Genomic DNA, 26359 nt, shown 5'->3' on the forward strand with positions numbered 1-26359 from the left:
TTATCGATTTTGTGCCAAAAAAATCAGGACAGGCTCTAGATAGAGAAGCATTTTCAAATTGTTCTCAATTTGTAAACTAATTGATAGATTAGTCAGTGTCACCTCTGCTTTCCCTTCAATGTTATGAGCATAAGACTCCCCAGGGAGTTAATTAATTCCAATACGTGGCCTTCTGCCTTCCCTGGACATGCCCAGAGACTCTTAGAAAGGGTTTCAGCTCCTGAGAGAGCATTTGGGACTGCAAAGCCCAAGAAAAGTACCTCCACTCCTAACAGGAAGATAGTCCCTTCTTCTAACTTTAATTCTAACCCTGGACCTAAGCTGCAAGTATTTCTCTGCTTCTTCCCAAAGAACCCTTCCGTGCTGTCACTCAACCCCATCCGAGGGCCAGAGTCTGGAGGCACCATGGTAACCATCACAGGCCATTACCTTGGTGCTGGGAGCCACGTGGCCGTATACCTGGGCAACCAGACCTGCGAGTTCTACGGGTGAGATGAACTTGAAACCTGGCTAGAAGACCACCTCTGGATCTCGTGCCCACACGCACCTCTGAATGTTCGTGCATAGGCCTGCCCCATTGCCTCTGTGTTATTTGCTACTTCCTGGGCCCAAACTGTTCCAGCCATTGTGAGACATACAACCGACTTGTCAGTTTATGTCCCATGCATCACAGGGACTGGTTACTTTGAAAAGTCATTGGAAGTGAGGGCCATGAGAAGGTTCCTAGGAGCTCTCCTAGTCACCATGAGGATTGGGCATTCATTGAGTCCCCACTATAGTGGCTTGAGAATCATGGAGGCTGCATGGTCTGCTTTTTAAGCACAGATACTGATGCTCCAGGAATCCCCTGCATTTAAAAAAAAAATGAACACTTATTATTATCAGCCACTCCTATGAGCCCTGGGGATGCAGAGACTCCTGAAAGAATTCTGAAAGACTCCATGCCTGAGAACTCAGTGTGCCCAGTATTGCCTAATAATAAACTATAAATTCTACAAAAGCAAGCATTGTGTGGTAATCACTATGCATAGTAAGTATTCAATGAATATTTATTGACAGCCTGACCAGACTGTCTATAGTCTAGAAAAATCCAGATAAGAAGGAGTTCACCCAAATCCCATGGAACCTAACCCCTGCTCCACATTCTCTAATCTACTTTTCCAATGTGTTCCTTCCCTGACCCTTCTAGGGTTGGGTCTCAGGTAAAAAGAGGGCACAGGTGAGGGGTGTGAGCCATAGCATAGAGCATAAAGGAATAGCAGAAATTTTCTGGGCCACACCTTTGACCAAGGGAAGTATCTTTTCAAGCCAAAGGGCACTCCCTAGTCCCCATGCCTTTCTTCTCAAACATCATGTTTTCTTCCCATCAGGAGGTCCATGAATGAGATCGTGTGTGTCTCACCCCCATCAGCCAATGGACTGGGCCCAGTCCCGGTTTCCGTGAGTGTTGACAGGGCCCGGGTGGATAACAGCCTGCAGTTTGAGTACATAGATGACCCTCGAGTCCAGCGCATTGAGCCAGAGTGGAGCATTGCCAGGTGAGGCTAATGGTGGAATGTACCTGGCTGCCAAGTGGCATGACCTCTGTGGCCCAAGGGTGGTTCACGGGAGGGATCCCAGTGGTTGAGGTTCACCATTCCAGGTTTGAGGGATCTCTTGCCTAAACTAGCCTCTGCTTGTCCTCAGCGGCCACACACCCCTGACCATCACAGGCTTCAACCTCGATGTCATTCAGGAACCAAGAATCCGGGTCAAGTTTAATGGCAAAGAATCTGTCAATGTGAGTAGCCATTGGTCCACCCCAGTCCTCAGTTATCACAGTTCCCTATGAACTCTGGGTCAGGCATAGAGACACCTAGATACTGGAGAGGGGAATCGGCTCAAGACTCTGGGCCTGGAATCAGGATCCCAAATACCAGAGCTTTAAAATCATTTTTATAATTACAGATTATTTCTTGTCAGAGGTGATGTATTGAGTGTATGGTTTCAGAGCTTCTGACAGAGCATAAAAGGATTCCTGTTTTATGGCACGTTCCCTTCAAGGTTCATTGAGAAACGCTGGGTGGCTGGGGGAGAGATTCTGGCTCTGCGTGCAGACATTTCTGGATTGGAAGCAGGACTCTGCCATCTGTTAGCTATACAACCATGATCAAGTCACTTACTCTTTCTGATCCATGTGGTACATGGCGGTGCTAAGACTCGCTTCGAAGATTTGTAATATGGCAGCCCTTGGCCAATGCTTGGTTGGCGCTTGATAAATATTAGTCGCTTCGGACAAATAATTCTGACCTTGCCCAGAACCTAATTGCTGGGATGATCAGGTTGAACATTTTACTTTATTCCTTTGCCCAGGGCCACATAATTTTATTCCCCCCCCCCACCACCAGGGTGGGTTTTTGTGAGTTTAAAGTTCTCTTATTCTGATGAGAACAGAATGTCTGATAAGTTATCATAAAGTTTTCAGTTTGCTCTAGTGGCTCCATTTCACTCTTAAAGCCAGTATGTTCTGAAATATTATCATATTCACCATTATAGCCCAGAAGATGCGGTCAAGGCCGTTGATTCTCATAGGCAGTTCTGTGATTACTGCTCTGACCTTCAGAATACTGGAGAGGCTAAGATGGAGATGCCAAAGATGGTGTCATCTCTTCTCTTATCCCCGACCCATTCCCAGCATGCTTAGAGACCGTGAAAATACACTAAATGATGGAGTGCTAGAACACTGGACCCGAAAGGTTCTCAGGGATCATCTGGTCCAGCCCCGTCCTTGCATAGCTGACTGAGGAAACTAAGGCCAGATGGATCAATGACTTGCTGCAACCCTAAAGGTGACTGGTGGCAGGACCACACTAGATCCCAAACATCTGGACTGTTCATAACTAGACCACAGCAATGCTGGTGAGCCAGGTATTCCCATTATGCCAGAGACATGGGAGCACACTTCAGAACCCACCACAGTTAGCCACACACTTCCAGTTAGGTGAGCATAGGCCTCTTCCCCCGGGTGTAGGCTGGAGCCATGGGGAAAGAGCCTGTACCCCCATTTGGCTTCTGTAGGAATCTAAGTGTTCCCAGAAGCTCACAGATCACCCCCATTCCCAGGGTCTCCGGGAGGAGGTGAGACGTAGGACCCGGAACAGTCCCAGACAGCCTTGATGGACAAGCCATCTCCCTGAGAAAATTAAACACATGTTTTAAAATAGAGTTTATTATTATTCAGACCCAGCAAGGCCAGAGTGCAGTTTGTCCTTCACACAGAGCCAAGTTCCAAAAGAAGGGAGCCATGCCATGGGGGCCACGTGGGGAAACCCCAGCTCTATCAGGAGGCAGAGGGAAAGGAGAAACGGCAGCTAGAGTCTCTGCTGAGGTCTCGGCAGGAAGGGATACGCATGCAGGGCCAAGGGTTTCAGATCAGCTGGTTGGAGTCATTTCAGTGGCTCTGTGCATAGGGACGGTCCTCCCTGGTCGATTGGTACTGAGCCCTGGGGTGATTAGGGAATGTGGACAGTGACTCTCGGTGTAAAAGGAGATGGTTAGAAAGTGGGGCTGGGTTGATTGGTTTGCATCTGAAAGGCATGTCCCTGGCCGGCAAGTCCTTTGCCATCTCTAGGAATTGGCAGCTGTCTCCAAAGAGCTGAGTCCTAGATGCCAAGCTCCAGTATACAGAAAACCAAAGACATAATGACCACCATACACAGAGAATTTTCTAGAGTGAGTACATGACTGACAAGAGGGACCCCCGAAGCCCACAGTCTTCATCCCAGGGAAGCCAATGGGAGGGAAGACTGATGGGGCTTGAGCCTCGGGTCCCTGCGCCTCATAAAGACTCATTGGCAGCCCTGGCAGGAATCTCCCCAGCACTTTCCCCAGCCCCCCACACCATGGATCTCAGGGTTTCAAGGAACTAAGATTTAGTTCTACCTCTGGAGAGCTGGGGGCCCTGGGCCTCCCTGCCTGGAGTCCAGAGGCCCGCAGGAAAGGCCTGTGGGAACACAGTGTCCCTCAAGACTGGCCGCACAGTGGGAAGCTCAGACCTCTTCCTGATCCTCTGCTTGCAGGACAGAGAGAAGGAAGCACTTTGCCCGCCCCGCCTCCTTGTCATCACCCCTTTCGGGTCCCATCTCAGCTCACCCGGAGCCATCTCTCTGGCCCTTTGGGTTTTGAAGCAACCCGAGTGGATGGCGAGGAGGGCCAGGGCAAAGCTGCAGAGCCCAAAGGAATGTTTGGCAGACAAAATGCGGATGCAGCACAGAGCAGGAAACACAGAGGCCTCTTGTTTGGGACTGATTTGCTTATTCACAGGGAAACCGGGAGAAGCAGGGAGGCCGGTGGGGACAGAGGATGGAGAGACACTCTGAGTGAAGCTGGTGGCTTCCCTCCTGAGCCAGGGTTTCCAGTCCTTGGCTCCACTCTACCTATTTGACCACAGCCCTTGCTTTCCTGTGCCTCAGTGTCCCCAGCTGCAATATGAAAAGTGCATCAAGTTCAAAGGGAGCTGCAGAAGCGTGCAATGAAGAGGGCAGGAGTGGGTACCGACCGCTACTACAGTGAGAAGGCCACAGCAAGCCGTTTGGTTTAGACTGTGGAGCTCCCTCTAGAAAGGGAGGGTTAAGACTTGGACTTGACGCTCTGACATAATCTCTAGATAAAATCTCTATGCAAGTGTCAGCTCTTTTGCAATTTCACACACAAGTCTTATTTCTGAACATGAAGTCCGTGTGTGTGGGGTGTGTGTGTGTGTGTGTGTGTGTGTGTGTGTGTGTTGGCCAGCTACCCAACACGTGTGGGGCCCTGCCAGGACAGTATGTACTTGAACGGTCAGAGTTCTCAGAGGTGCCCTTGGCTATTCCTGGGACCTCCTGGCTCCCAGAGCTGAAACTGAGCTGTGCCCAGGGGGAGAGCCAGGGGATGGGGCAGGAGTCTGGATTTCCTTCCCAAGGCCTGCATGAGTTCTCTTTAGTGGTTTCTTCAGTCTGGCTGCCACCTGGGGCAACTCCAGAACTAACCACCAAAGGAAAAGGCGGGTGGGGGAGCCAGCTAGGATTTTTAAATAAATGGCAGACCAAAGAAAAAAGTATAACATGAATTCAGTGTCAATTCTGTAAGAGAGAGAGAGAGAGAGAGAGAGAGAGAGAGAGAGAGGTCCTGGGTAAGACGTGGAATTGCACAGTCCTGTTTATTCAGTAAACACTAACTGAACACCTACTATGTGCTAAGCAGGGCAAAGTGCTCATCTCATACCACTTTCTGCTCCATACTACCCACCTGCCCACACACCCTACACTGCTTCTGTCCTACTTCTTTCTCAAACATCCCCTGCTTCCTCACCCCCAGGCCCTTGAAGTGCTGTTCCCTCCTGGAACTTGTTCCCCCACACCTCCCTCTCTTTGTCTAGATAAGCCTTCTCATTCTTGAGATTAAAGTGCATTCCTTTCTTCCAGAGGAAAACTTGGATGAGTCACCACCACCCTGCTGCAGGCCATCCTTCCCCCATGCACACACACTCCCAGAGTCCCTGATCCTCCCAGGGTCTGTGTGTTTCACATCCATTCTTGCATTTCAGCATTGTGTTGTGCCCTACAATGCCGCAGGCCCTCTGCCAGGTGGACACTGCAAGGCTGGTTTAATCAGCAGCCTGCCCCCGGGGTTGGATCTGTTTCACTCTGTGGCCTCAACTCTTAGCACAGTACCTGCCACAGAGTAGCAGCTCCAGATAATGAGTGAATGAATGAATGGATAAATGAGATTAAAATGCACTTCCGCCCAAATGCCACCACCTCTCATTCAGAACCCCACCATGTGATAAAAATCAGCAAGTAACCCAAAGCAGGCAAACTCAAGCAAGCAGAGAGTAGGAGACGGGCTGTGGGATCCCGGCCTCTGCCCACTGGAGCTCACATTCGAATACTCCTCTCTGGGTCTCATAGGTGTGTAAAGTTGTGAACACCACCACCCTGACCTGCCTGGCACCCTCCCTGACCACGGATTACCGGCCAGGCTTGGACACTGTGGAGCGGCCAGATGAGTTCGGATTCGTCTTTAACAACGTCCAGTCCTTGCTGATTTACAACGACACCAAGTTCATCTACTACCCCAACCCCACCTTTGAACTGCTCAGCCCCACAGGAGTCTTGGATCAAAAGCCAGGATCGCCCATCATTCTGAAGGTAGGGGTCTGCAGAGAGGAGAGTTGCCCCCCCACACATAGACCATGGTGGGACGGAGCACCCCACTTCTCCTGCTTGTCTCTCTGCTTCTCCTGTCTGTGCTTTGAACCCTTAAAGCTTCCATCTCCCAATGGGCAGAGCTTGTTTGTAGGTATTGACCCACTGAGCCACGTAGAGTGCACGTGGGATTCTCAAATAATGCTTTCGACTCTCTGCTGTTCTGGGGAACTTGGGGAAGCAGAGGTTCTGCAGAGACTTGGAGGTAACTCTTTCCTGGTCTGTGCCACCTCCGGCTACAAGTCCTCACCAAGAGCTTGTAGTCTCCAGATGTTGTCAGCCCAAGAGTTTTATTACTCTACCCGCCACTTTGGTTAAATCCCAGGGATCCTCCTCCAGATTTTTCCTTTTCAGGATTTGGTCTTTCCTACTCTCTTCGTCCCTTTCATTATCTCCTTCCTTTGTTTTCTCTTAAATTGTGGCTCCAAAAACCCTACCATGGAATCATTTATTGGTTCTCTCATTGCTTTCCTTCCTCTGGGCTCCTGAGTGTCTTTTTAAGTACACAATCAGCTTCTGCGGGCAGGTGTCAATCACTCCTGTTAAAATGACTGTTCTCCACAGGGCAAAAACCTCTGTCCCCCCGCCTCTGGAGGAGCGAAACTCAACTACACGGTGCTGATTGGAGAGACCCCTTGCGCTGTCACCGTGTCTGAAACGCAGCTCCTCTGCGAACCCCCCAACCTCACAGGGCAGCACAAGGTCATGGTGAGTGAGCCCCTCTTCTGTTTCTTTCTTCTGTCCCTCCTCCCACCACTGTGCATGCATGATCTGTCGTAAAGAAAAGCTCTCTCTTCCACTTCGTTGCCTGACTCACACCCTCAAGTATCTCCTCATCTCCATGTTCTACATTGAAATGGTTAGAAAGTTTAGCACACAAGAAACTGAAGGCAGATACCAAGGCAGGAAGTTGCTCTGTATCCAAATCTGTACCATGTGGTTGTGATCTGTCATGTCCAAGGATTTGATGGCATGCCAGGGCTCTACACCTGTGTGCATCCGTGTGCGTCTGTGTGTGTACAATGCACAGGTTCACGTGGGCGGGATGGTGTTCTCGCCTGGCTCGGTGAGTGTCATCTCAGACAGCTTGCTGACCCTGCCAGCCATCGTCAGCATCGCGGCCGGCGGCAGCCTCCTGCTCATCATCGTCATCATCGTCCTCATTGCCTACAAACGCAAGTCTCGAGAAAATGACCTCACGCTCAAGCGGCTCCAAATGCAGATGGACAACCTGGAGTCTCGCGTGGCCCTGGAGTGTAAGGAAGGTGAGTGAGGCATACATACCTCGGCTTCTCGGACCCCCATTCTCCACTGGCCTTATCTCCCTCCTCCTTGCACGAGAGTCCCATCTTCACTCTCAATCTCCCACCGCCAGCCTGGGTTTTTCCAGAAACTTCCTTTGCCTCTAGGGCTACAGAAGCCCTATGAAGGATGCCCGCAGGTAGCCAGGTGAGGTGGTGTATATACCTGTAATCCCAGTTACTTGGGAGGCAGGAAGATTGCAGGTTTGAGACTAGCCTGAGCAACTGGATGCCATCTCAAAATAAATAATAAAAATGATGGGGCTGGGGTCATGGCTCAGAGGTAGAGCGCTCGCCTAGCATGCATGAGGCACTGGGTTCGATCCTCGGCACCACATAAGAACAAACGAATGTATCCACCTAAAACTAAAGATACATAAATAAATAAATATTTTTTAAAAAATGACTGGGGAATGTAGCTCAGTGGGAGTAGAGCACCTCTGGGTTCAATCCCTAGTACCACAAAAAAAAAAAAAAGAATGGCCACAGGTGATGAGGACCCAGGTCCCCCTGCACTGTTCTTGTCCACCCCCTCCCCTCACTCCACTCACAATCTGGCTGACTCCATTTCCCTTTCAGGGACTGTATGTCCCCACAGTCAGAGCCACCCAGACCCATTGTCTCAGGCTAGATCAGCCCAAAGGAGCATCTGGCTCCTGCTTAGGGCAGAGTCATCTTCACAGAGTGTGGGAGCAGCAGCCGGAAGGCAGGAGAGCACCTCACCTCTGCTGGGCCATGCACCTGCCCCAGGGTTGGTTCCTACCAGTACTGCAGGCTGAGCTTGGAGGGCCACGCTTGCTGGCACCCCTGGCCAGGAACCTGTGTGGGAATGGGGATTGTGATGGCTCCCGGCTCCCACGCAGCGCCCGTCATGGGGTGACTAGTGTACCTGGCATGCACCTGAGCTGAGGACCTGGCAGGCTCTCTGGGTAAACATCTCAATTAGAAATCAAAACATTTCTCCTTTTGTTGCAAACGTCATTCTCAGAAACAAGCCCTCTGCTGATGGAAGGGAGGGGCTGGCTGGGAGAAGAGCGGCAGAGGCTCTCCTGGCACCAGGCCCACAGGGCTCAGGCACCGAGGAGACAGGCCCAGGGTGAGACCTCGGGAGCCCTGTGCTGCCCAGGCTTGCCTGTTGGCCCAGCATCTGATGACCAGGTCTCCCCAAGGTGTTTGCATCTTGATTCATCCTCTTGCTTAAGAAAGGGCAGCAATTTGCCTGTTTGGGTCTTTGTCAGAGCCCCCAGCCACTTCTTTACCTGCTGCTAGCTCCTCCAAGAGGGTCTCTACTGAATGGCCCAGTTTGGGGTATTCTTCTTTTTTCTTTGTTTTAACCACATTTTCAGCATGTAGGAAGAAAATCAAAATTATAGACAAGCACAGGAGACAATACAAATTGCCCTTCTTCTTAGTACCTAAGAAAAGCAGTGTGTCTGTCAGCTTTCCATCACTGTAACAAATACACGAGATAATCAGCTTATAAAGATAAAAGGTTTTTTTGGCTCGCAGTTTTAGAGGTTTCTGTCCATGGTCATTTGGCCCTGCTGCTTTAGGCCTGTGATGAGACAGCAGGTCACGGCAGGAGTACGAAGTAGAGCTGAACTACTCACTTCACAGCCAGGAAGCAAAAGAGCAGAAGAAGAAGAGGCTGGGGCCCTGCTCTTTCCTCAAGGGCCTTTTCTCAATGACCCAGGATCTCCCACCAGTCCCCAATTCAAAGGTTCCTCTACCTCCCAATATGCCCACCTGGGAGACATCTAATATCCAGACTAGAGCAGGCAACCTAGGAATTTCTTCTCCCACCCAGATGCTCCCTTCCCACCCTCCCAGTCTCTGCACCTCACTTCCCCTTCCTTCTTTACAAAGCCAACCTGTTTCACTCACTCACACAGCTTTTGCTGAGCTCCAGACGGACATCAATGAGCTCACCAGCGACCTGGACCGCTCAGGAATCCCCTACCTGGACTATCGTACCTATGCCATGAGGGTCCTGTTCCCGGGCATTGAGGACCACCCTGTCCTGCGGGAGCTGGAGGTAATGCCCATCTCCCTGGATCAGCCACCCAGCAGGGATGCAGGCCAGGGTTTCCCAGGAAGTCCAGATGGGACTCAGCAGCATAGAGTAAGGTGACCGGTGAGGCGGGGCCAAAAGTCCATCCCAGCATGACAGCAGTGGGGCTGTCAGGAATGATCCTGGGCAAAGGGGGCACCCGGGCATCTGGGGACAGTGACAGCACAAGGAACATTGTTTGTGAGCTTTTAATTAATGACTGAATTAATGAACTGAGATCCTGACTCGTTCTCGAATGGATTTAAGGTGGCTTAAAGAAAGACTTGGGACTCTTGAGAGATTTGTTTGTTCACTTGTGGGTTTGTTTTCCTGAAGTTAATAAATCAGGACAGAGGAGATTAAGGGAAGACTAGTAAACGGAAGAAGTCTGAAGGTATCCTAGGAAATCACAGGGTCCCCTTGGCGGGCGGCTCGCGGAGCCCAAGCTCCCTGCCCCCTGGGGAAGGCCAAGGCAGGTGCAGCCTTCAGAGGAGCCTTTGCTACCTCACGGAGCCTCAGGGTGGGGGTACTTACAGGCCTCAGGAGAGGGTCCCATCACCAGCAGGCCCTGCTGAGAGCCTGGGGTAGGAGGCCAGGAGCCTGTCCTCTGAGCTGTCGCCCCTCCACGCCTGCCCCAGGTGCCGGGGAACGGACAGCAGCACGTGGAGAAAGCCCTGAAGCTCTTCGCCCAGCTCATCAACAACAAGGTGTTCCTGCTGACCTTTATCCGCACCCTGGAGCTGCAGCGCAGCTTCTCCATGCGTGACCGGGGCAACGTGGCCTCCCTCATCATGACTGGCCTGCAGGGTCGCCTGGAGTATGCCACTGACGTCCTGAAGCAGCTGCTGTCTGACCTCATTGACAAGAACCTGGAGAACAAGAACCACCCCAAGCTGCTTCTCCGGAGGTCTGACCTGTGGCAGGATGTGGGAGGGTGGCCCGTATCTGTACAGGGACATGGCACCCTATTCGATGAGCCCCTGTGGAGCCCAGAGATGCCATTCCCCCAAAATGGTACCTGGGCAAAGCAGCCTGTCTCCTGACATCTCCGAGGGCAGGGTCTGTCTGACCTTCTGGCCATCCCAGGGGACTGCAGGGTCTGAAGTCACCCAAGTATGACGGAAGAGCCCGTGCCTAGGCTTGGAGTTCAGCGAGAACCCAACCCTGCTACCGGCTAGCTCTGTGGTCTTGGGTCCATGGCGTAACTTCTCTGTTGTTTAGTTTCTTCATAGCCAAGTGAAATAAAATATAACTTCAATTCCTCTATCATGCTGGCCACGTTCCAAGTGCTCAGTGACCCGCCATCCATGTCCAGTGGCCACCATATTGGACAGGATAGACAGAAACCATTCCCATCATCGCAGGCCTTTCTGAAGGCCAGCGCTGATTTAGAGAGACCGTGTGGCTTCCATGCCCAGCTCTCTGGATTGGGATCATCAGCATCCACCACAAGCCCCAGGTGCCACTTTCCTGGCAGGAGAGAGGGTTGGAGACCCTGCCACCCCTTCCTCCCAAGGCCACGGGCAACCCCACATGGCTCTGGAGCTCCTTTGGGCTTCAGGAGTTGGAACACCCCCTCTCCACTCAGCGCCCCTCCTCCCTCCCAGCCTTCTGCTCAGGAGGTCTCAGGCTTCCAGGCCCCACGTGGGGTGAGGAGGAAAGAAGGATGGCTTTGTTTTATGAGTACTGAGCCCCCATCCTGCCAATCTGAGCATTAGAAACTCTCATTAACAACTGTTGTATTTAAATTAGAGCTAATCTCAGGCACAATGCGGAGAGCGGGTGCTGGGAGGGCCCGGGGAGAAAGCTACAATTTCTTCTGCCATTGTCACTCTCTCCCAGGCCCAGATTGCTGAGCCGCCCTGGCAAATGCCTGGGATTTACTGCAGCCAGAGGGTATAATTTGCACCACGTGCAGGGAGTTAAAATACCCTTCCGGCATCCCCATTTCCAAGGGTCTGTCATGGCTGCTTTGTTTCTTCCCAAGTGCCCAGATCTGCAAGCCTGGGAATGGGGGAGGGGAGAGAGAAGCCATTCCCTTCGCAGAAACAGATCTCCTGTTGGCTAAACTCTTAAGCACTGCCTCTACCTGCAGGGCTGGGATCTGAGAGCCCTGAAGACAGCAGTAATGATAGCTAATATTTACATAGTGCTTGCTGGGGCGCCAGGCGTTATTCTTAGCACTTTAAATGAATTAACTCATTCGATGCTAGCAACAACTGTGTCAGGTAGATGTCATCACTGTCTGCACTTAGAGATGGGGAACTTAACCCGGAGAGGTTAAATTACTTGCCCAAGGTCCCTCAGCCAGTCTGAGAACCCAAGGCAGCCTGCCTCTGAGCATTTGGAGGGGCAGGTACCAGGGATGCAAAGCAGCAGAGAGACTTGCAGGACACCCCCCCGAGGAGGAGGAAAACTCTTCATCGCCCAGAGACCAGAAGGGAATGTAGTACTGGTGCTCCATAGCCTTGTGGGATGGTGACCTGTTTCTGCATTCCCTGTGTTGGGTGCAGCCAAAGTAGTTTATGGTGCCACCAACCAGCAGGGATGAAAGGTCCTGGCCCTCCATTTTCATAGGAAATTGAGACCCAGAAAGAAGCCACCCCCGGCTCAAGTCACACTTCTAGTTACGTACTAGGAGAGGTGGGCTGGGACCCAGGGATCCTCCTGACTCCCAGCCCTTTATTCTCTCCTGTCCACACAACAAGCCCAGATCCCACCACCAAGACCCCTCCATAAAGGACTGACCCTCATCCTCCTTCTGCCTCCCCCAGGACCGAGTCTGTGGCTGAGAAGATGCTGACCAATTGGTTTGCCTTCCTCCTGCATAAGTTCCTCAAGGTGAGGGGAGTGAGATGGTCCAGAGCTGGGAGCACAAGCCTGGCTTCCAGGGTTGCATGGGGGTCCCCGCCCTGAGGAACAGGAACTTCTGGGCCTGGATGCTCCCAAGCAAAGCAGGCCAAGGAGGTCTTTCCCACGGCCTCTGCTCCAGAGGCAGAAAAGAGGGGCCCCAGCCCATCCTCCCATGCCTCGCTTGTGTCCCTAGGAGTGCGCGGGGGAACCGCTCTTCATGCTGTACTGCGCCATCAAACAGCAGATGGAGAAGGGCCCCATCGATGCCATCACAGGCGAGGCCCGCTACTCCCTGAGCGAGGACAAGCTCATTCGGCAGCAGATCGAATACAAGACCCTGGTGAGGAGGCCACACGCTCCGGGGACAGCACAGGCACCTCCTGCTCTCATCCATACTCTACCTTCTGACCCCAGAGGCAGTCTGTGGGGATCAGCACAGAGGTGGAGGGATCAGTCTGGGGCAAGCCCAAGGGGTATGTGAAATGTAGCAAGGTCAAGACGCTCCTGGGCTCCCCTCTCCCCATTTCATTTGGTGAGCCTTAAGAGAGCTCTATGCCTCCACTTACCCTAGATAATATCGGGGGAAGAAAAAAGGTCACTCCACCCTAGGAATGGGGTAATTACCATCATCACTGATGCGCTGATTCCTAGTGGAGAAACTTTGGGGAAGTGTGTGACCAGCCCCCGATGCACCCGGAACCATCTTTGAACCCTTCGGGTGCCTCAATCCAGGATCATAGTCTCCCCTCAGCCACTGGTGAGCTAGAGTAGAGTCCTGTTTCTTTGGGAAAGAAGGAGTGGACATAGTGACTCAGGCTGCCATGTGGCAGATGGCAGGAAGGTAAGAGAAACTGAGGCAAAGAACAAAGCCTTATTTCTCCTACAAGGAGAAGAGGGCAAACCTTGGAAAAAGAAGATTCTGAGTTCTCCACCCCTCTGCCTCAAACTGTCCTTCAAACTGTCTGCTCACCCTCGATCCCCACCTTGTAGATCCTGAACTGTGTCAACCCCGACAATGAGAACAGTCCTGAGATCCCAGTGAAGGTGCTGAACTGCGACACCATCACACAAGTCAAGGAGAAGATCCTCGACGCCGTATATAAGAATGTGCCCTACTCCCAGCGGCCCAGGGCCGTGGACATGGACTTGGGTAGGAAGCCTGGCCTTGGAGTGTGAGGGTGAGGGGAGACCTGTGGCTTCCTGGAGGGCATTCAGGTCGTGAGAGGGGTGGGAAGACGTGAAGCTCTGCCCTAACCTTCCCACTCCCCTCCCAGGAGTGACTGGGTCCTGGCCAGGTGAGGGCCACAGGCAGTGCTCCTCCCTCCTGGCACTGCCTGCTCAGGCATGCCCGTCCATCTCTGCAGAAGCCCACACATCCTCCCCTGCTCCCCTGACTCCATGGAATCCTGAATGTCTCTGAGCTCTATCAATGACCTCAGCTGGAGAGAGCCAGGGTTGGCACAGACCAAGTGGCCCTGGCTCTGCCCCCTCATGCCACATGCATCACCTTCTCTACCCAGAATGGCGCCAAGGCCGGATTGCCCGAGTCGTGCTGCAGGATGAGGACATCACTACCAAGATTGAGGGCGACTGGAAGCGGCTCAACACCCTGGTGCATTACCAGGTAGAGTGGGTGTTCCTTTTTTTTACGATTTATTTTTTTATTATTATTATTAGTTGTTCAAAACTGAGTGGGTGTTCCTTTCCACAGGAGCTCTGCCTCAAGACCTTTAGCATCCCAGAATGTCCCTTTCCCTCTAAACTTTGCTTTATTAGCTCAGAAGCCTAAAAGGGATTTTCTTCTCTTCTTTTTCTTCCTCTCCCCTGATGCTGGGGCAGAGATTCTCATTAGATTGGGGAACATTAAAAAAAAAAAAAAAAAAAAAAACTTGTAAAAAACATGAGTCCTGAAACTCCACCTTCAAAACAGCTGTAACCGGTCAGGAGCAAGGTGTAGGCATTTCTATTATCTCTGCATATACAGAAAGCCCTGAATATTACAAAGTCCTTCACCTGGACAACTATCTTAAGATGCCTGGCACTTTCTCTCTGGCCTCTTACTCTTGCAGCCGATGCTCTGGCTTGCAGTTTAGCTGGGAATTGGATGGGCTTGCCTTCAGGTCTTACATTCTGCCACTTACTAACTGGTGTCCTTAGAAAAGTTACTTAAGCTCTCTTTCTTTCCTGTAAAAGGTGGCTTCTAGCAATCCCTGCCCTGTACAGACATGTGGACTAGTTAAATGTCAAAGGTGCAGTGTTGATATACTGGCAGACACACTGAATGAATAGTCCAAAAAAAAATCCAGCAGAGAACACAGGATCCAGGAACACCCACTCCCACCTCCCCTTCCCTCCCACGGGAAGTGCTCACAGCTGTGGGGGGGTCTCTGTAAGATTAAGCACAGGTAGACAGATTGAGATTCGGGAAAAATACTAAAATAGAAACTGGAAATGAGAGACACCAAGGGAAATTAAACCAACCAGAGGAAGTGCCTCAGGCTGCAAGACCCATGGGATTGTCTGATTAATAATATCCTCCTATGTCCCTGTCTCACAAAGGGAGACATGCAGAAAAGCTGGCAGGCTGGGCTTGCAAACGCTGAGCTGCCAATGACTAGGATGCTGGGAGGCCCTGGAGCTGGCCGGGAGCCTCGAGGTTACAGAGGAGGCCAGGGCCCTGGGGATAACCCAGCTGCTCTTTTCTGGGCTCCACCCTGCTCTCTGACCATCATCCCCTAAGTGGCACCCTGCCTGGACCCCAGCCCCACATGGAGTGAGGATAGTTGTAGAAGGGAAGAACTAAGGTTTGGGGAGCTGTATTTAAACCCCACCTCCCCACTCATTGGGCATGATTTTAATCTCTCCCAACCTTGGGATTGTCATCTGCAAAATGAAGATGATAACCCTGATTGGTGAAGGTATGAAGGTGGCTGGAAGGGTTAGAAACAACAGGTGAGGTCCCCAAGGATGCAGCTATGATCACTCCCCATTAATTCTACACATGTATGCACACACACCATCACCCCATGTGGTTAGTACATCCTGTAGAATGATTGTAATGAACCAGTTAGAGCTGAATAAGAAAGTGCAAAAGAGAATAGTACTATGCACCCAAATCCCACATCTAAAGGGCAGGAGTAGGGTTTGTCTGCCTCTGTGTCTGATGCCCTAATGCTGGGCTGCCCATCCTATGGCTTCCAACCAGAAGAAAGGAATATCCTGTTCTAATGGTGCTCATCATACAAAGCACTTCCAATTCCCTGATGTCATTTATCATTCATGTATTCATTCGTTCCTCAAATATTTACTGAGCTTTGCTGAGTGTGAGGTACTTCCCACATGCTAGCCCTGAGTGACAGGGACAGCAAAGACTCTTCTTCCCTTTGGAATAGGATGGTAATGACCAGGATGATGATGATGATGATGCTCATAATGGCAACACTAATGCCAATGCTTGCTGAGTGCTCACTGGGCACCAAGCACCATGTTTAGCCTTTATGTGTTTTAATTCCTTTGCTAATTCCCACAATAATGATTATTAGACCCGAGTATTGTCCACATTGACAAATGAGATCACTGAGGTCCAGAAGGTTAATTCATCCAGCTGGGAAATGGCAGAGCCTCAGTCAGACCCAGCGAGATACTTTGAACACAGACTTGCGCTGCCTGTGGCTTCAGAGAGAGAGAAAAAACAAGGACAACAGAGATTTAGTGACTAGATCCAGAATTGAGCTGAACCATGGTGATGTGAGTCACCTTGTGGATCTTCCTTTTAGGTGACAGCAAACCACAAATAATCTAATCTGTTCGCCCCACCAGTGTAATGCCCCTGCCTCTGCTGAGCTTCCAGAGTATCATTTCTGGGCTGTTGGTGGCAAGAAGAATTTCTGAAAGGCAGAGGTAGAGAGTCTCCCTCAGTCCTAGACCGGATACTAATGATGGCAACTGCTGGCAAGTCTAGAGCGCTTCCCCCAGCTTGGAAGTCATAGAGTGCGGACCTTCCGGGCATCAGACTAGCACTGAGAAGGGCTCAGTACCCTGGAACTCTACACCCTCAAGTCAAGCATTGCCCTCTCGTTACCCTCCCTGGAGTCAAAGGTCCTTGGAGCCCCTACAGAAGAAAATCTGCATAATCTTAATTAACAAAGAGATATTAAAAACTGCCTGGGCTCCTGCAGATTTATAGGGAGGGTAAAATTAAACACCATCACTAAAACCAGCTATCAGGGAATCTCGTTAGCACTAATGTTCATTTATAGTTTGACTTCCCAACATTTAATTCTTTTTTGGTGGGAGAGAGGGACTGACAATTTAAGACCCAGAAAGATGGTTTTATGGCTGGTGCAGCTATAAATCAAACTTATAAAGTTCATAAAAATTGTTAAAATAAAAAATGGTTTAATAGGAATGTTTTATGGCCCATAACATTATTATAGCTGTTTTATTCCCTCTGCGTTAGGGGTTTAATTGGATCGCCACAATTCTGGGGATTCTCCGTTTTTATTGGATGGAGGGTAATCTTAAATCAAAATGGCCCCAAATGTCTTCAATATGGCGCCTCATTTATCAGCCCTTTCCCTACAGGCTGGGCCCTGAGCCTGGCATCCTTACAGAGGATGGGGCAAGACACTATCTTTCTGACTCCCCAAGGGCAGCTACCTTTGTGCTAAAACTGTTCAAGGTGGCCCAGGCATAATAGGAACCAGGCCAGAATGAAATCAGAGCCTAAAGGGAAAATGGGCTTCAGACCAGTGTGACTGGAAATAAAATCCCAAATTAGGATATATAAAGAGGTTATGTGCTCTGGAGCCTGACACATCTGGCTACAAATATTGGCTTTACGTTGTATTAGTAATGTGACCCTGACGCCACCCTTCCATCTCTTCATCTGTAAAATGGGAATAATTATCTAGTACTCCCAAGGTTGATGGGAGGCCACCAGGGGACGTCTGTCCAGCAGAAATAGAGAACGAGTCTCCCACGCAAGTCACATGTTTAATTTTAAATGTCTGTTAGCCACGTTAACGAAGCAAAAGTAAATAGATGAAATTAACAGTGTATTTTGTTTAACCCAGTCAGTCTAAAATCATTGTTGTTTCAATGTGTGAGAAATATAAAAATCACTGAGATAGTTTATATTCTTCTATCCATACTCAATCATTGACTCTCGTGTGTTTTGTACATTTTTAGCACATTTCAACTCAGACAGTTAGAATGTGTCTCAGTTGGGACTAACTACATTTCAGGTGCCTGATAGCCACATATTACAAGAAGCTGCCCTATTGAGCCAAGCTGTTCTGGTCCAATAAAAAGTCAGAAACAGTACTAGTTATTGATAGTATTCCTGAACTTCTTCCTCTCTACCCACTCCTATCCCATAACCCTCTGGAATAACCTGGCTATTTCACCTTCCCAAGACACCTATATTCACACACACTGTACCTTTTGTACCATTCTCAGGTATCAGACAGGTCGGTGGTAGCTCTGGTCCCCAAACAGACCTCCTCCTACAACATCCCTGCCTCTGCCAGCATCTCCAGGACGTCCATCAGCAGATACGGTGAGCACCATGAAGTCAGTTTGGGCAGCTCAGGATGGAGGCTTCTGCCACTCTCCAGGGACCACTAACCACCCCTCCTCACAGCAGGAAGTTCCTGCTGCTGCCTGGCCTCCTTCAAAGTCACTCACTCATTTGTCCCTAGTCCAGTAATTCTTGGTGCTTCATCTCCAAACAGTGGGAGCAGGTGGCACCATCTGTCCTTCCTTTGATATCCCAGCCCTGGTGAGGGACTCAGAGTGGCCCAGAATAGGGAGGCACCTGGTGGGAGATTCATACATCCCAGTTTAGGTGAGCCAGTCCCAGTTGATGCCTATTGTCCTGGCTGAATGATGAATAGCATCTTGTTTTATTCTGGAAAATTGTCCCGACTTGGACAATAAATTGACCATCATGGTCTTTCCACTCCTGAGGAATGTTGGGCCTCTCAGTGTTCTCGGAAAGACACCACGGGACAAAACCCAGCAGCTCCAAATGGGCTCAGGAAATGTCACATTGCAGGGCCCAAGAATAAAGGGACCCGTTGATTCCCAAAAGGATCATTACAGCTTGCAACTCTTTAGTATCCATAGTTTTACTAAAGTACCTGCCGAAGTAACCTGTTGACATTTCTCCTGTTGATTATTCATTGCTGGAAGTATCAGAGGAGGGGGCTTACCAATCCCCCAGGGTCTCTCTAGTTCATGGAATTTCTAAACCTCTTTCTAAAAAAGATGTCAGGCTCCTCTGTCCTCATGACAACTAAGGACCCCTAAAATAATCCACCAAATATGAGGTCCCAACGGTCTCCTCCCAATTGAAACAAGTTTGTTCTGAGTGGGTGCAGCAGATGGGCAGGATTGGGGGAGGATGCTGCAAGCAGGGCACTGCCTCGGTCACTCACAGCCCTTCACCGCTCCTTCTCCTCAGACTCCTCCTTCAGGTACACAGGCAGTCCCGACAGCCTGCGGTCCAGAGCCCCCATGATCACCCCAGACCTGGAGAGCGGGGTCAAGGTGTGGCATCTGGTGAAGAACCATGACCATGGTGACCAGAAGGAGGGTGACCGGGGCAGCAAGATGGTGTCTGAGATCTACCTGACTCGGCTACTGGCCACCAAGGTAACTTCTGCTTTCCTCAGGTCCGGGAGGGCTCCTCAGAGAGGCATGCCCCTCCACACACAGGAAGGAGATCATAGCATGTGTTCTTTAAGAGGACCCATTCAGATGACCCCTGGTCTAGGACCCTGGGGAGGGCTTCCAGAGAATCAGGCCACTGCGATCTATGCCCTTTGGCAAAAACAGGAATGGTATCATTGCCTTCTGCCCACTCTCAAGACTCCATTGCCCTTCAGAGGAGCAAACTCTCTCCCTTAGGAAGACACTGAGGGTCTCTTGTCTGTCTTAGCGGAACAGATGTGCCAATCTCCGTTATCACTGCCTTTCCACTCCCTTTTGGCCACAATGCAAGAGAAAGCACAAGGCCCCATCCAGTAATCCAAGGGAAAGCCCCCTCCCGATCCCATTCCATCTGTCCCCACATATTGATGAAAGTTATTGTCTTTAGCCTTCCTAGCTGAGAACAAGATAAGCCTTTAAGGATGGCGATCACATGGCCTGCATTTTCCAGGGCAAGTTAGATTTAAATTCTCTGCCCCTAAAACAATGCTTCTGAGATCCTCATATCGTGGCATCGAACTTAAAGCTCCCAGACTTGCTCTCAGAATGTCCAAGAACTACTTTATTAGACCCTGTATCTCCATTTTGCTATGCATAATATGCTCAGCATACCAATAAGAGACCAGCAAAGAGACACTAGGAAATGTTTCACTGATTTCTCAGAGGTGTGGGACTCCGGCCCAGTCTTGTCCCTGCCCTGGAGACCCTTCAAAGTTTTTCGGTCCTCGCTGTACCTGGGTGTTCTGAAATCTAAATGTTCACTCCTCAGCTCATGCTTCAGACCTCATCTGTCCAAGATCACTGATATTTTAAGGCTTTTCATATTTCCTATCAGACCCTCCGTAGTCCTGTCCAGTTCTCCAACTTGTTCCTCGGATGCCCTCTACAGATGGGGCTGCAGCCTGTGCCCTCCTCTTCACCCTGGGAAGCCTGGACTCAGAACCCTTCCTGTCTTTCTCAAAGGCACTAAGCCCACACCCTACAGGACATCAGTGTGGCATGCTATTACAAATTGGAGGAAACATTCTTCCCAGAGATCCCCAGCCCATTCAGTTCCTCCTGCCTCCAGGACGCCGCAGCTAGTACCCTTCTGCACCTTTGCCACATTGCACAGCCTCACATTACAGACACATTTTCAAGGCAGAATGGATCCAAGCACCATCTGGTATGCCTGTCTGCTTCCTGCCACTGCCTCCCCCTTCACCTCACACTGTCCCTCCACTCCTCCCTCAGGGCACCCTCCAGAAGTTCGTGGACGACTTGTTTGAGACCTTGTTCAGCACTGTGCACCGGGGCAGCGCACTCCCCCTGGCCATCAAATACATGTTTGATTTCCTGGATGAGCAGGCAGACAGACACAGCATCCATGACACAGATGTGCGACACACCTGGAAGAGCAACTGGTAACCCCTAGGGGAGCTCAGTGGGAGGTGCAGCCTGGAGAGGCAGGGAACAGCAGGGACCCTGGAGATGAGAGGGCAGCCTGATCCCAAGCTGGGCCTGGGTGATGGGAGGCTCCTAGAACATACAACACACACTTGCTCTGCAGAGCCAGCATGGTCTCCAGGCTGCCTGCTCCAAGCAGGGCCTACCTGGCAGGAGCTCTGCACATACACTGGAGCTCTGCCCTTTCAACCCGAGATCCTTCCCCAGGGAGAGCCCCGCTCCTCTGACCTCTCGTTCTTAGGAAAAGAGAGCTGGGGGAACCTAGGCAAAGAGCCACATTTGAAACCTGTAGCAGAGCTTCCGAGCCAGGCTTCTGAGAAGGCACTTCCTGAGATGGGAGCCCGGGTGAAGTTTGGTCCGTGCCGGGAGGGAACACACACCTGCTATCGACTTGAGCCCACAAACTAAGGATTCACTGGAAAACCATCTCTTAGGGACAAGTTACTACCCTGGCACCACAGCTTCAGGAAGCAGCAGGCAGAATGTGCTGCAGACAAGACTGTCTTCCCTAGAGGCACCTCTACCCCAGACCTGCAGTGCGAGAAGCAGCTCCTCAGGCCCCTGGCATGAGACCTTTCCCTTCTAGGTTTTGAACCTGGACCACAAAACATGCTAAGGACCGACTTTTAGGTCAGACAGGGCCTGGCCAAGAGCCGGACTTAAAAGGCTCCTTCGGCAAGAGCACAGGGAGGGGAGATCCGGGCATTTGGCTCGGGCAGGCGGCCCACACAGCTGTCTGGAGTCAACGATCTCCTCAGAGAACAGAGCCGACACAGATGGGCCCAGGCTGTTATTTGGGAATCAAAAGTCCTAGCAACCAACAAAACACTTCGAAAAGAGCCAACCCCAAAACCAGATATTCCTTCCTTGTCCAGGGCCCTGAGTCCTCCTAAGTCTGCAGCTTTGATTGCCGTATGGCCATGGGGTAAGGAGCCCACAGTGCACTATGCCAGGATCGGCTTTCTGTCTGCATTTCTCAGGGCAGAACCCCACTATCTCCTTGGCTTTGGAGGATTCCCAGCTCAATTCCAGGAATGGGTGATTTGGGGGAAATCAAGGGAAGGTTCTGGGTTATTCTCATCTTTGTGCCTCCTATAGACTGGCCAGGCCAAATAATAGAAACGCACTGTCCTGGTGTTGTGGTGGGGAAAGTCCAAACAGCAAATGTCCAAGGACAGATGATCAGAAGCCCCCAGAGCTGCCGGGAGAAGGGGAAGGCAGAAGAGCTGCCCAGACTCAGCTGAGGCGGCTTCTCCTGGGTCACGGGAAAGTGAGCCATCCTGCTGCACATTGATGGAAGGGCTTGGGGTGGGGAACGCTGGGGACCTTTCCCAAGACCTGGCACGAGGAAGACAGTTGGGAACATCTGGGTCTGAGAGAGTCAAGAGAAGATGAAGAAGGGGAAAAGAGGGGAAGCTAGGGACGTCACCCAGGTTAGAAGGACAAGCCTGGGGACAGGGCTCACTTCTCACAGGCACCAAAAGAGTTAAGGCCGGAAGGCAGCTGGAAGAGAAGGCAGAGTTGAGAAAGAGGCAAAACAGCAGCTGTTCTGGTTTTGAAGGAGGGTAAATGGGCTTATCCGCCTTATGGCCCCAGGAGCAGGGAAAGCTCATTCCCCTCTGCTTATAAATTCCTGAATCGCAGAAGGAAGTCTCCTAACTACTGATGGGTTCCTCTTGGAGTGGGAAAAGCTCTGTGCTATAGTAAGCCATTCCCAGGGTGCCAACAATGGCCTCCTCTCCTCCCTCTGCCCCTGCCCAGACACAAGAAAGCCCTGGGGAGAGTCGTGAAAGAATGTCCCCCAGGGGAGCCCATTCCTCGGCCCAGCCAGGCAGGCCAGCCCTGGGAAGCAGCTCCGGCAGCCGGCCTGGGCGGGGAGGGCAGGTGGTGCCCTTTGTGCCCGCTCTCAGGCAGTGCCTGGGGCTGCCGGCTGCATCCTTGCGCACAATGGCCACCAGCACTGTGAGGGGACTCTAGGAGCCTGGTGGCTTTGTTTGAAGCCCTGAGAAAATCATGATGTCCTGTGTACTCGGGCTTCCCTTGGGGGCACGGAAGCCTTCAGAAAAGCCTGCCAAGAGGGAACCGGGTCCAGCCACGCCCACTCCTCAGTTGTCAGGGAACAGGGTCAGTGCCCTGTTAAGGTACAATGCCCCTCTCCTTTTCTCCCAGGGTCAGCAACAGCTTGGGCTGAATGAGCAGCCCAGCGAGGTCCATTTTTCCTGATTTCATCCACTTGCCTTTTGGATAGGCCATTTGACATTTGGGGGTGAGGGGAGGAATATTAGTGGACGGCATCAAGGTCACGGCCAAAGTGCGTTCTCAGGTGTGCTCTGCCTTTTTCCGCAGCCTCCCTCTGCGCTTCTGGGTGAATGTCATCAAGAACCCCCAGTTTGTATTTGACATCCACAAGGGCAGCATCACGGACGCCTGCCTCTCTGTGGTGGCCCAGACCTTCATGGACTCCTGCTCCACGTCAGAGCACCGGCTGGGCAAGGACTCCCCCTCCAACAAGCTGCTCTATGCCAAGGACATCCCCAGCTACAAGAGCTGGGTGGAGAGGTCAGTAGCTCCTCAGGACAGGCAGGCGTGGTCTCTCTGCTGCACTGCCTGCCCTGTGGCATCAATGAGGATGCTCTACTTGCGATCCCTTTAGACTTCTTGGTCCCCTCCTTCTTCTAAACTTCCTACTGTGGGGAGGAAGGGTGGCTTTGCGCCCTTGGAGGTCTGATTATTATCATCCTAATTACCATTCATGGAGTTCTTGCTAAGCATCCTGCACTGTGTGATAAGGGTTTTGTACGTATCATCTCACTCAAATGCTCAGTGGACTTGGAAAGTAGCTATTATTATCCCCATTATTATTATCTGTGGCACAGAGAAGTTGCCCAAGATGACCATCGAGCAGAAAGCAGAGATGGGATTTGAACATGAGAAGTATGGCCAGAGTCTTGGCTTTTCTGCTGGGCATTGAGGCTAAGAGTGCTCAGCTGGGTGGTGTCTCTTGGAGACTCTGGCCGTAGGCGTCAGCCTCAACTTGAGGCCAGAGGCAGCAGAAGACACATCAGAGGAGACATGGGAAGACAGGAACAACTGGGGACATCTAATGCTATCAGGGGCCCCAGGGCCAGCGTTGGTGTGGGCAAATTTTGCTGAGTCCCCATCAAGGACCTTGTCTTATCTATGGCAGATACTATGCAGACATTGCCAAGCTCCCCGCCATCAGCGACCAGGACATGAATGCCTACCTCGCGGAGCAGTCACGCCTGCATGCCGTGGAGTTCAACATGCTGAGCGCCCTCAATGAGATCTACTCTTATGTCAGCAAGTATAGTGAGGAGGTAAGACAGGGCCCTAGAAGGGACAGAAACCCACATGTAGGAAGCAAGGCCCATAAGCAGGAAGCTTGACTCCGTCCTTAACTAACAATAGAGGGTAATTTACAAAACGTGCTCATGGAGTCAAAAAGCCCATAAGCTCAAAATCATTGTCACTTCCTTTATAAGGCAGCCTAACCTCTGCTGATTCACTGAACACTTGCTTATATGCACATCATTGTCTTTCAGTCATTGTTAGCACAATAAATAGCATTTTTAATAATTGAATTGTTTTTCAATTCAAAGTGTTGTATGGTGAATTTCATTCTTTCTTAAACAATGAATCAAAGTATTTTGCACTTAAGCAGATCCTGTCAGTCACATTGCAGAAAGACAGGTGGACCTTAACATAAATAGAGGTTCAATAGAATGCTTAGGGAGATTGAGAAGTCATGCATTAACATTGAACCTGAAAGAAGCAGCAGCAGGAGTAGTATTAATAATAATAATAATAATAATAATAATAATTAACACATAATGCTTCCTATTTGCCCTATATGCCAAATATTATATGAAACACTTTATGTATATGGACATACATATATTTATTCATGTGCATCTATAAATGTATGCTTATATACATTCACCCACTATGTGAAGACCTTTCAGTCATCAACCAATCACATGTATGATAGTGATCCCAAGAGATTTTAATGGAAGCTAAAAAATCCCTCTGTGGCCTCATAGCATCCTAATGCCATGAAGCACTTCCCAGGTGTAATTTGCAGGGATGTCAGTATAAACAACCCTACTGCGCTGCCAGTTGTATAAAAATATAGTGCATGCCATTAGGTACATCACGTAATACTTGATAGTAAACAATTGTATTACATCATAATTTATGTTATATCATAATTTTAGAGTACATTTCTTCTACTTAAAAAGTTTACGTGCTGTGGAGCACACCTGTAATCCCAGCAGCATGGGAGGCAGAGGCATGAGAATCTCAAGTTCAAAGCCAGCCTCAGCAAAAGGAAGGTGCTAAAGCAACTCAGTGAGACCCTGTCTCTAAATAAAATACGAAATAGGGCTGGGGATGTGGCTCAGTGGTCGAGTGCCCCTGAGTTCAATTCCCCATATCCCTCACTCCCCCCTCCAAAAGTTTACAGTGTAACACTGTACCACTTCACACGAGCAGCAACATCATACAGCACGTCTCTTGATGGCAACCTTTTCTCTTATGCTTGATCTCATGTTTGTATGCGTACACTCTAGGATGTTTGCATGATGACAAAATGACAAACCACTCCACTTCTCAGAAAGTATCCTTGTCGCTGAGCAAAGCCTGACTGTCTGTGTATTCATTCCATTAATCATTTCAGTTGTTTAAGGTTCTGTTCATTAAGGCAGAATGAAAAGCTAGGTGGATGGGCGAAGGGTGGAGAACTCTAGGAAGTGGTGTGTTTTATGCTGAGTCTCGATATCATTCTCCTTTGTTCTGTCCCTCAGCTCATTGGGGCACTAGAGCAGGATGAGCAGGCCCGGCGGCAGCGGCTGGCTTACAAGGTGGAGCAGCTCATTAGTGCCATGTCCATTGAAAGCTGAGAGGAGGGGACCGAATTCCTGGGAAGATGGACCCACACAAGCTGTCACGCTGGAGTCTCAGAAGGAAGGACAGTAAAGGGGGTCAGGCCCAAGAGCTGGCAGCCCCTGAGATCCCACCCCGGGATGAGGGGAGGGCCCCTCTTCTGACGCCAGCAGGTTTCCTCACAGCCAGTTCCTGCCAGGAAAGACCGAGGGCACCATTCATCCACAGCCAGAACAAGAGACAAGGACCGGCCAGGAGAAGGTGGCTCTTCAAGCTGGAGCAGGGACAGTCCTGCCTCCATAACTGCTGCTTTGCATGAAAACTCATTTGATGTATATTGGGGAAATAATGAGAACTTTATTTAATTTTTTTTAAGAAAAACGGAAAAAAAAACAGAAATAAACAAAACAAAAAGCTGCCCTGTTCATCCCGTCCAACTTTTGTTTAATTCTGATTTCTGCCCCTGTCTGTCCCCTCGTCTCTCTCCTTCTTCGTGTAACTCCTCTTTCTGAATGTCAGGAAAAGCCTGCAAAGAGATGCTGAGAGAAACTGAGCGGGAAAATGGTCTCCTTTCCTGTGATGAAAACACAAAAAATAAAAAATAAAAAGAGGAAGAGAATAAATGAGCACAAGTTCAAACCAAACACTTCGCAAATGGAGAGGCCAGTACAACTGGTAGTCCTCCCAAAGGCCAGAAGAGCGTGGGGACCGCAGAACTTTGCACAGAACTGCAAAGCCATCCGGTGGCTGCGCCTGGCTGGCAGGAAGCTGAGCTTTACCTACACACACCTGCGAATTCTCATCTCTTGAGAGGAGGGCGGTATCTGTATCGTACCAATGCTTTTTGCTACTGTTTTTGGTTTATTTAA

The 26359-nt window shown here is 50.5% G+C and overlaps 1 protein-coding gene across 1 annotated transcript in view; it reads left to right on the plus strand.

Moving 5' to 3' along the window:
- Positions 1-25915, plus strand: part of Plxna2 (plexin A2) — a 203092-nt gene extending 177177 nt beyond the window's left edge. The window contains exons 15-32 of the mRNA XM_026387404.2: positions 352-488; positions 1371-1538; positions 1687-1780; positions 5928-6167; positions 6789-6932; positions 7255-7489; positions 9418-9560; positions 10214-10482; positions 12350-12416; positions 12622-12768; positions 13419-13578; positions 13949-14052; positions 17889-17988; positions 18895-19085; positions 20376-20545; positions 22935-23147; positions 23776-23926; positions 25412-25915. Of these exons, the coding sequence (XP_026243189.1) occupies positions 352-488; positions 1371-1538; positions 1687-1780; positions 5928-6167; positions 6789-6932; positions 7255-7489; positions 9418-9560; positions 10214-10482; positions 12350-12416; positions 12622-12768; positions 13419-13578; positions 13949-14052; positions 17889-17988; positions 18895-19085; positions 20376-20545; positions 22935-23147; positions 23776-23926; positions 25412-25507 (2829 nt within the window). The 3' untranslated portion in view covers positions 25508-25915. The remainder of the gene's footprint in view (positions 1-351; positions 489-1370; positions 1539-1686; positions 1781-5927; positions 6168-6788; positions 6933-7254; positions 7490-9417; positions 9561-10213; positions 10483-12349; positions 12417-12621; positions 12769-13418; positions 13579-13948; positions 14053-17888; positions 17989-18894; positions 19086-20375; positions 20546-22934; positions 23148-23775; positions 23927-25411) is intronic.
- The last annotated feature ends 444 nt before the right edge of the window (positions 25916-26359 follow it).

Source organism: Urocitellus parryii, chromosome 9 (assembly GCF_045843805.1).
Source record: "Urocitellus parryii isolate mUroPar1 chromosome 9, mUroPar1.hap1, whole genome shotgun sequence".
NCBI lineage: Eukaryota > Metazoa > Chordata > Mammalia > Rodentia > Sciuridae > Urocitellus > Urocitellus parryii.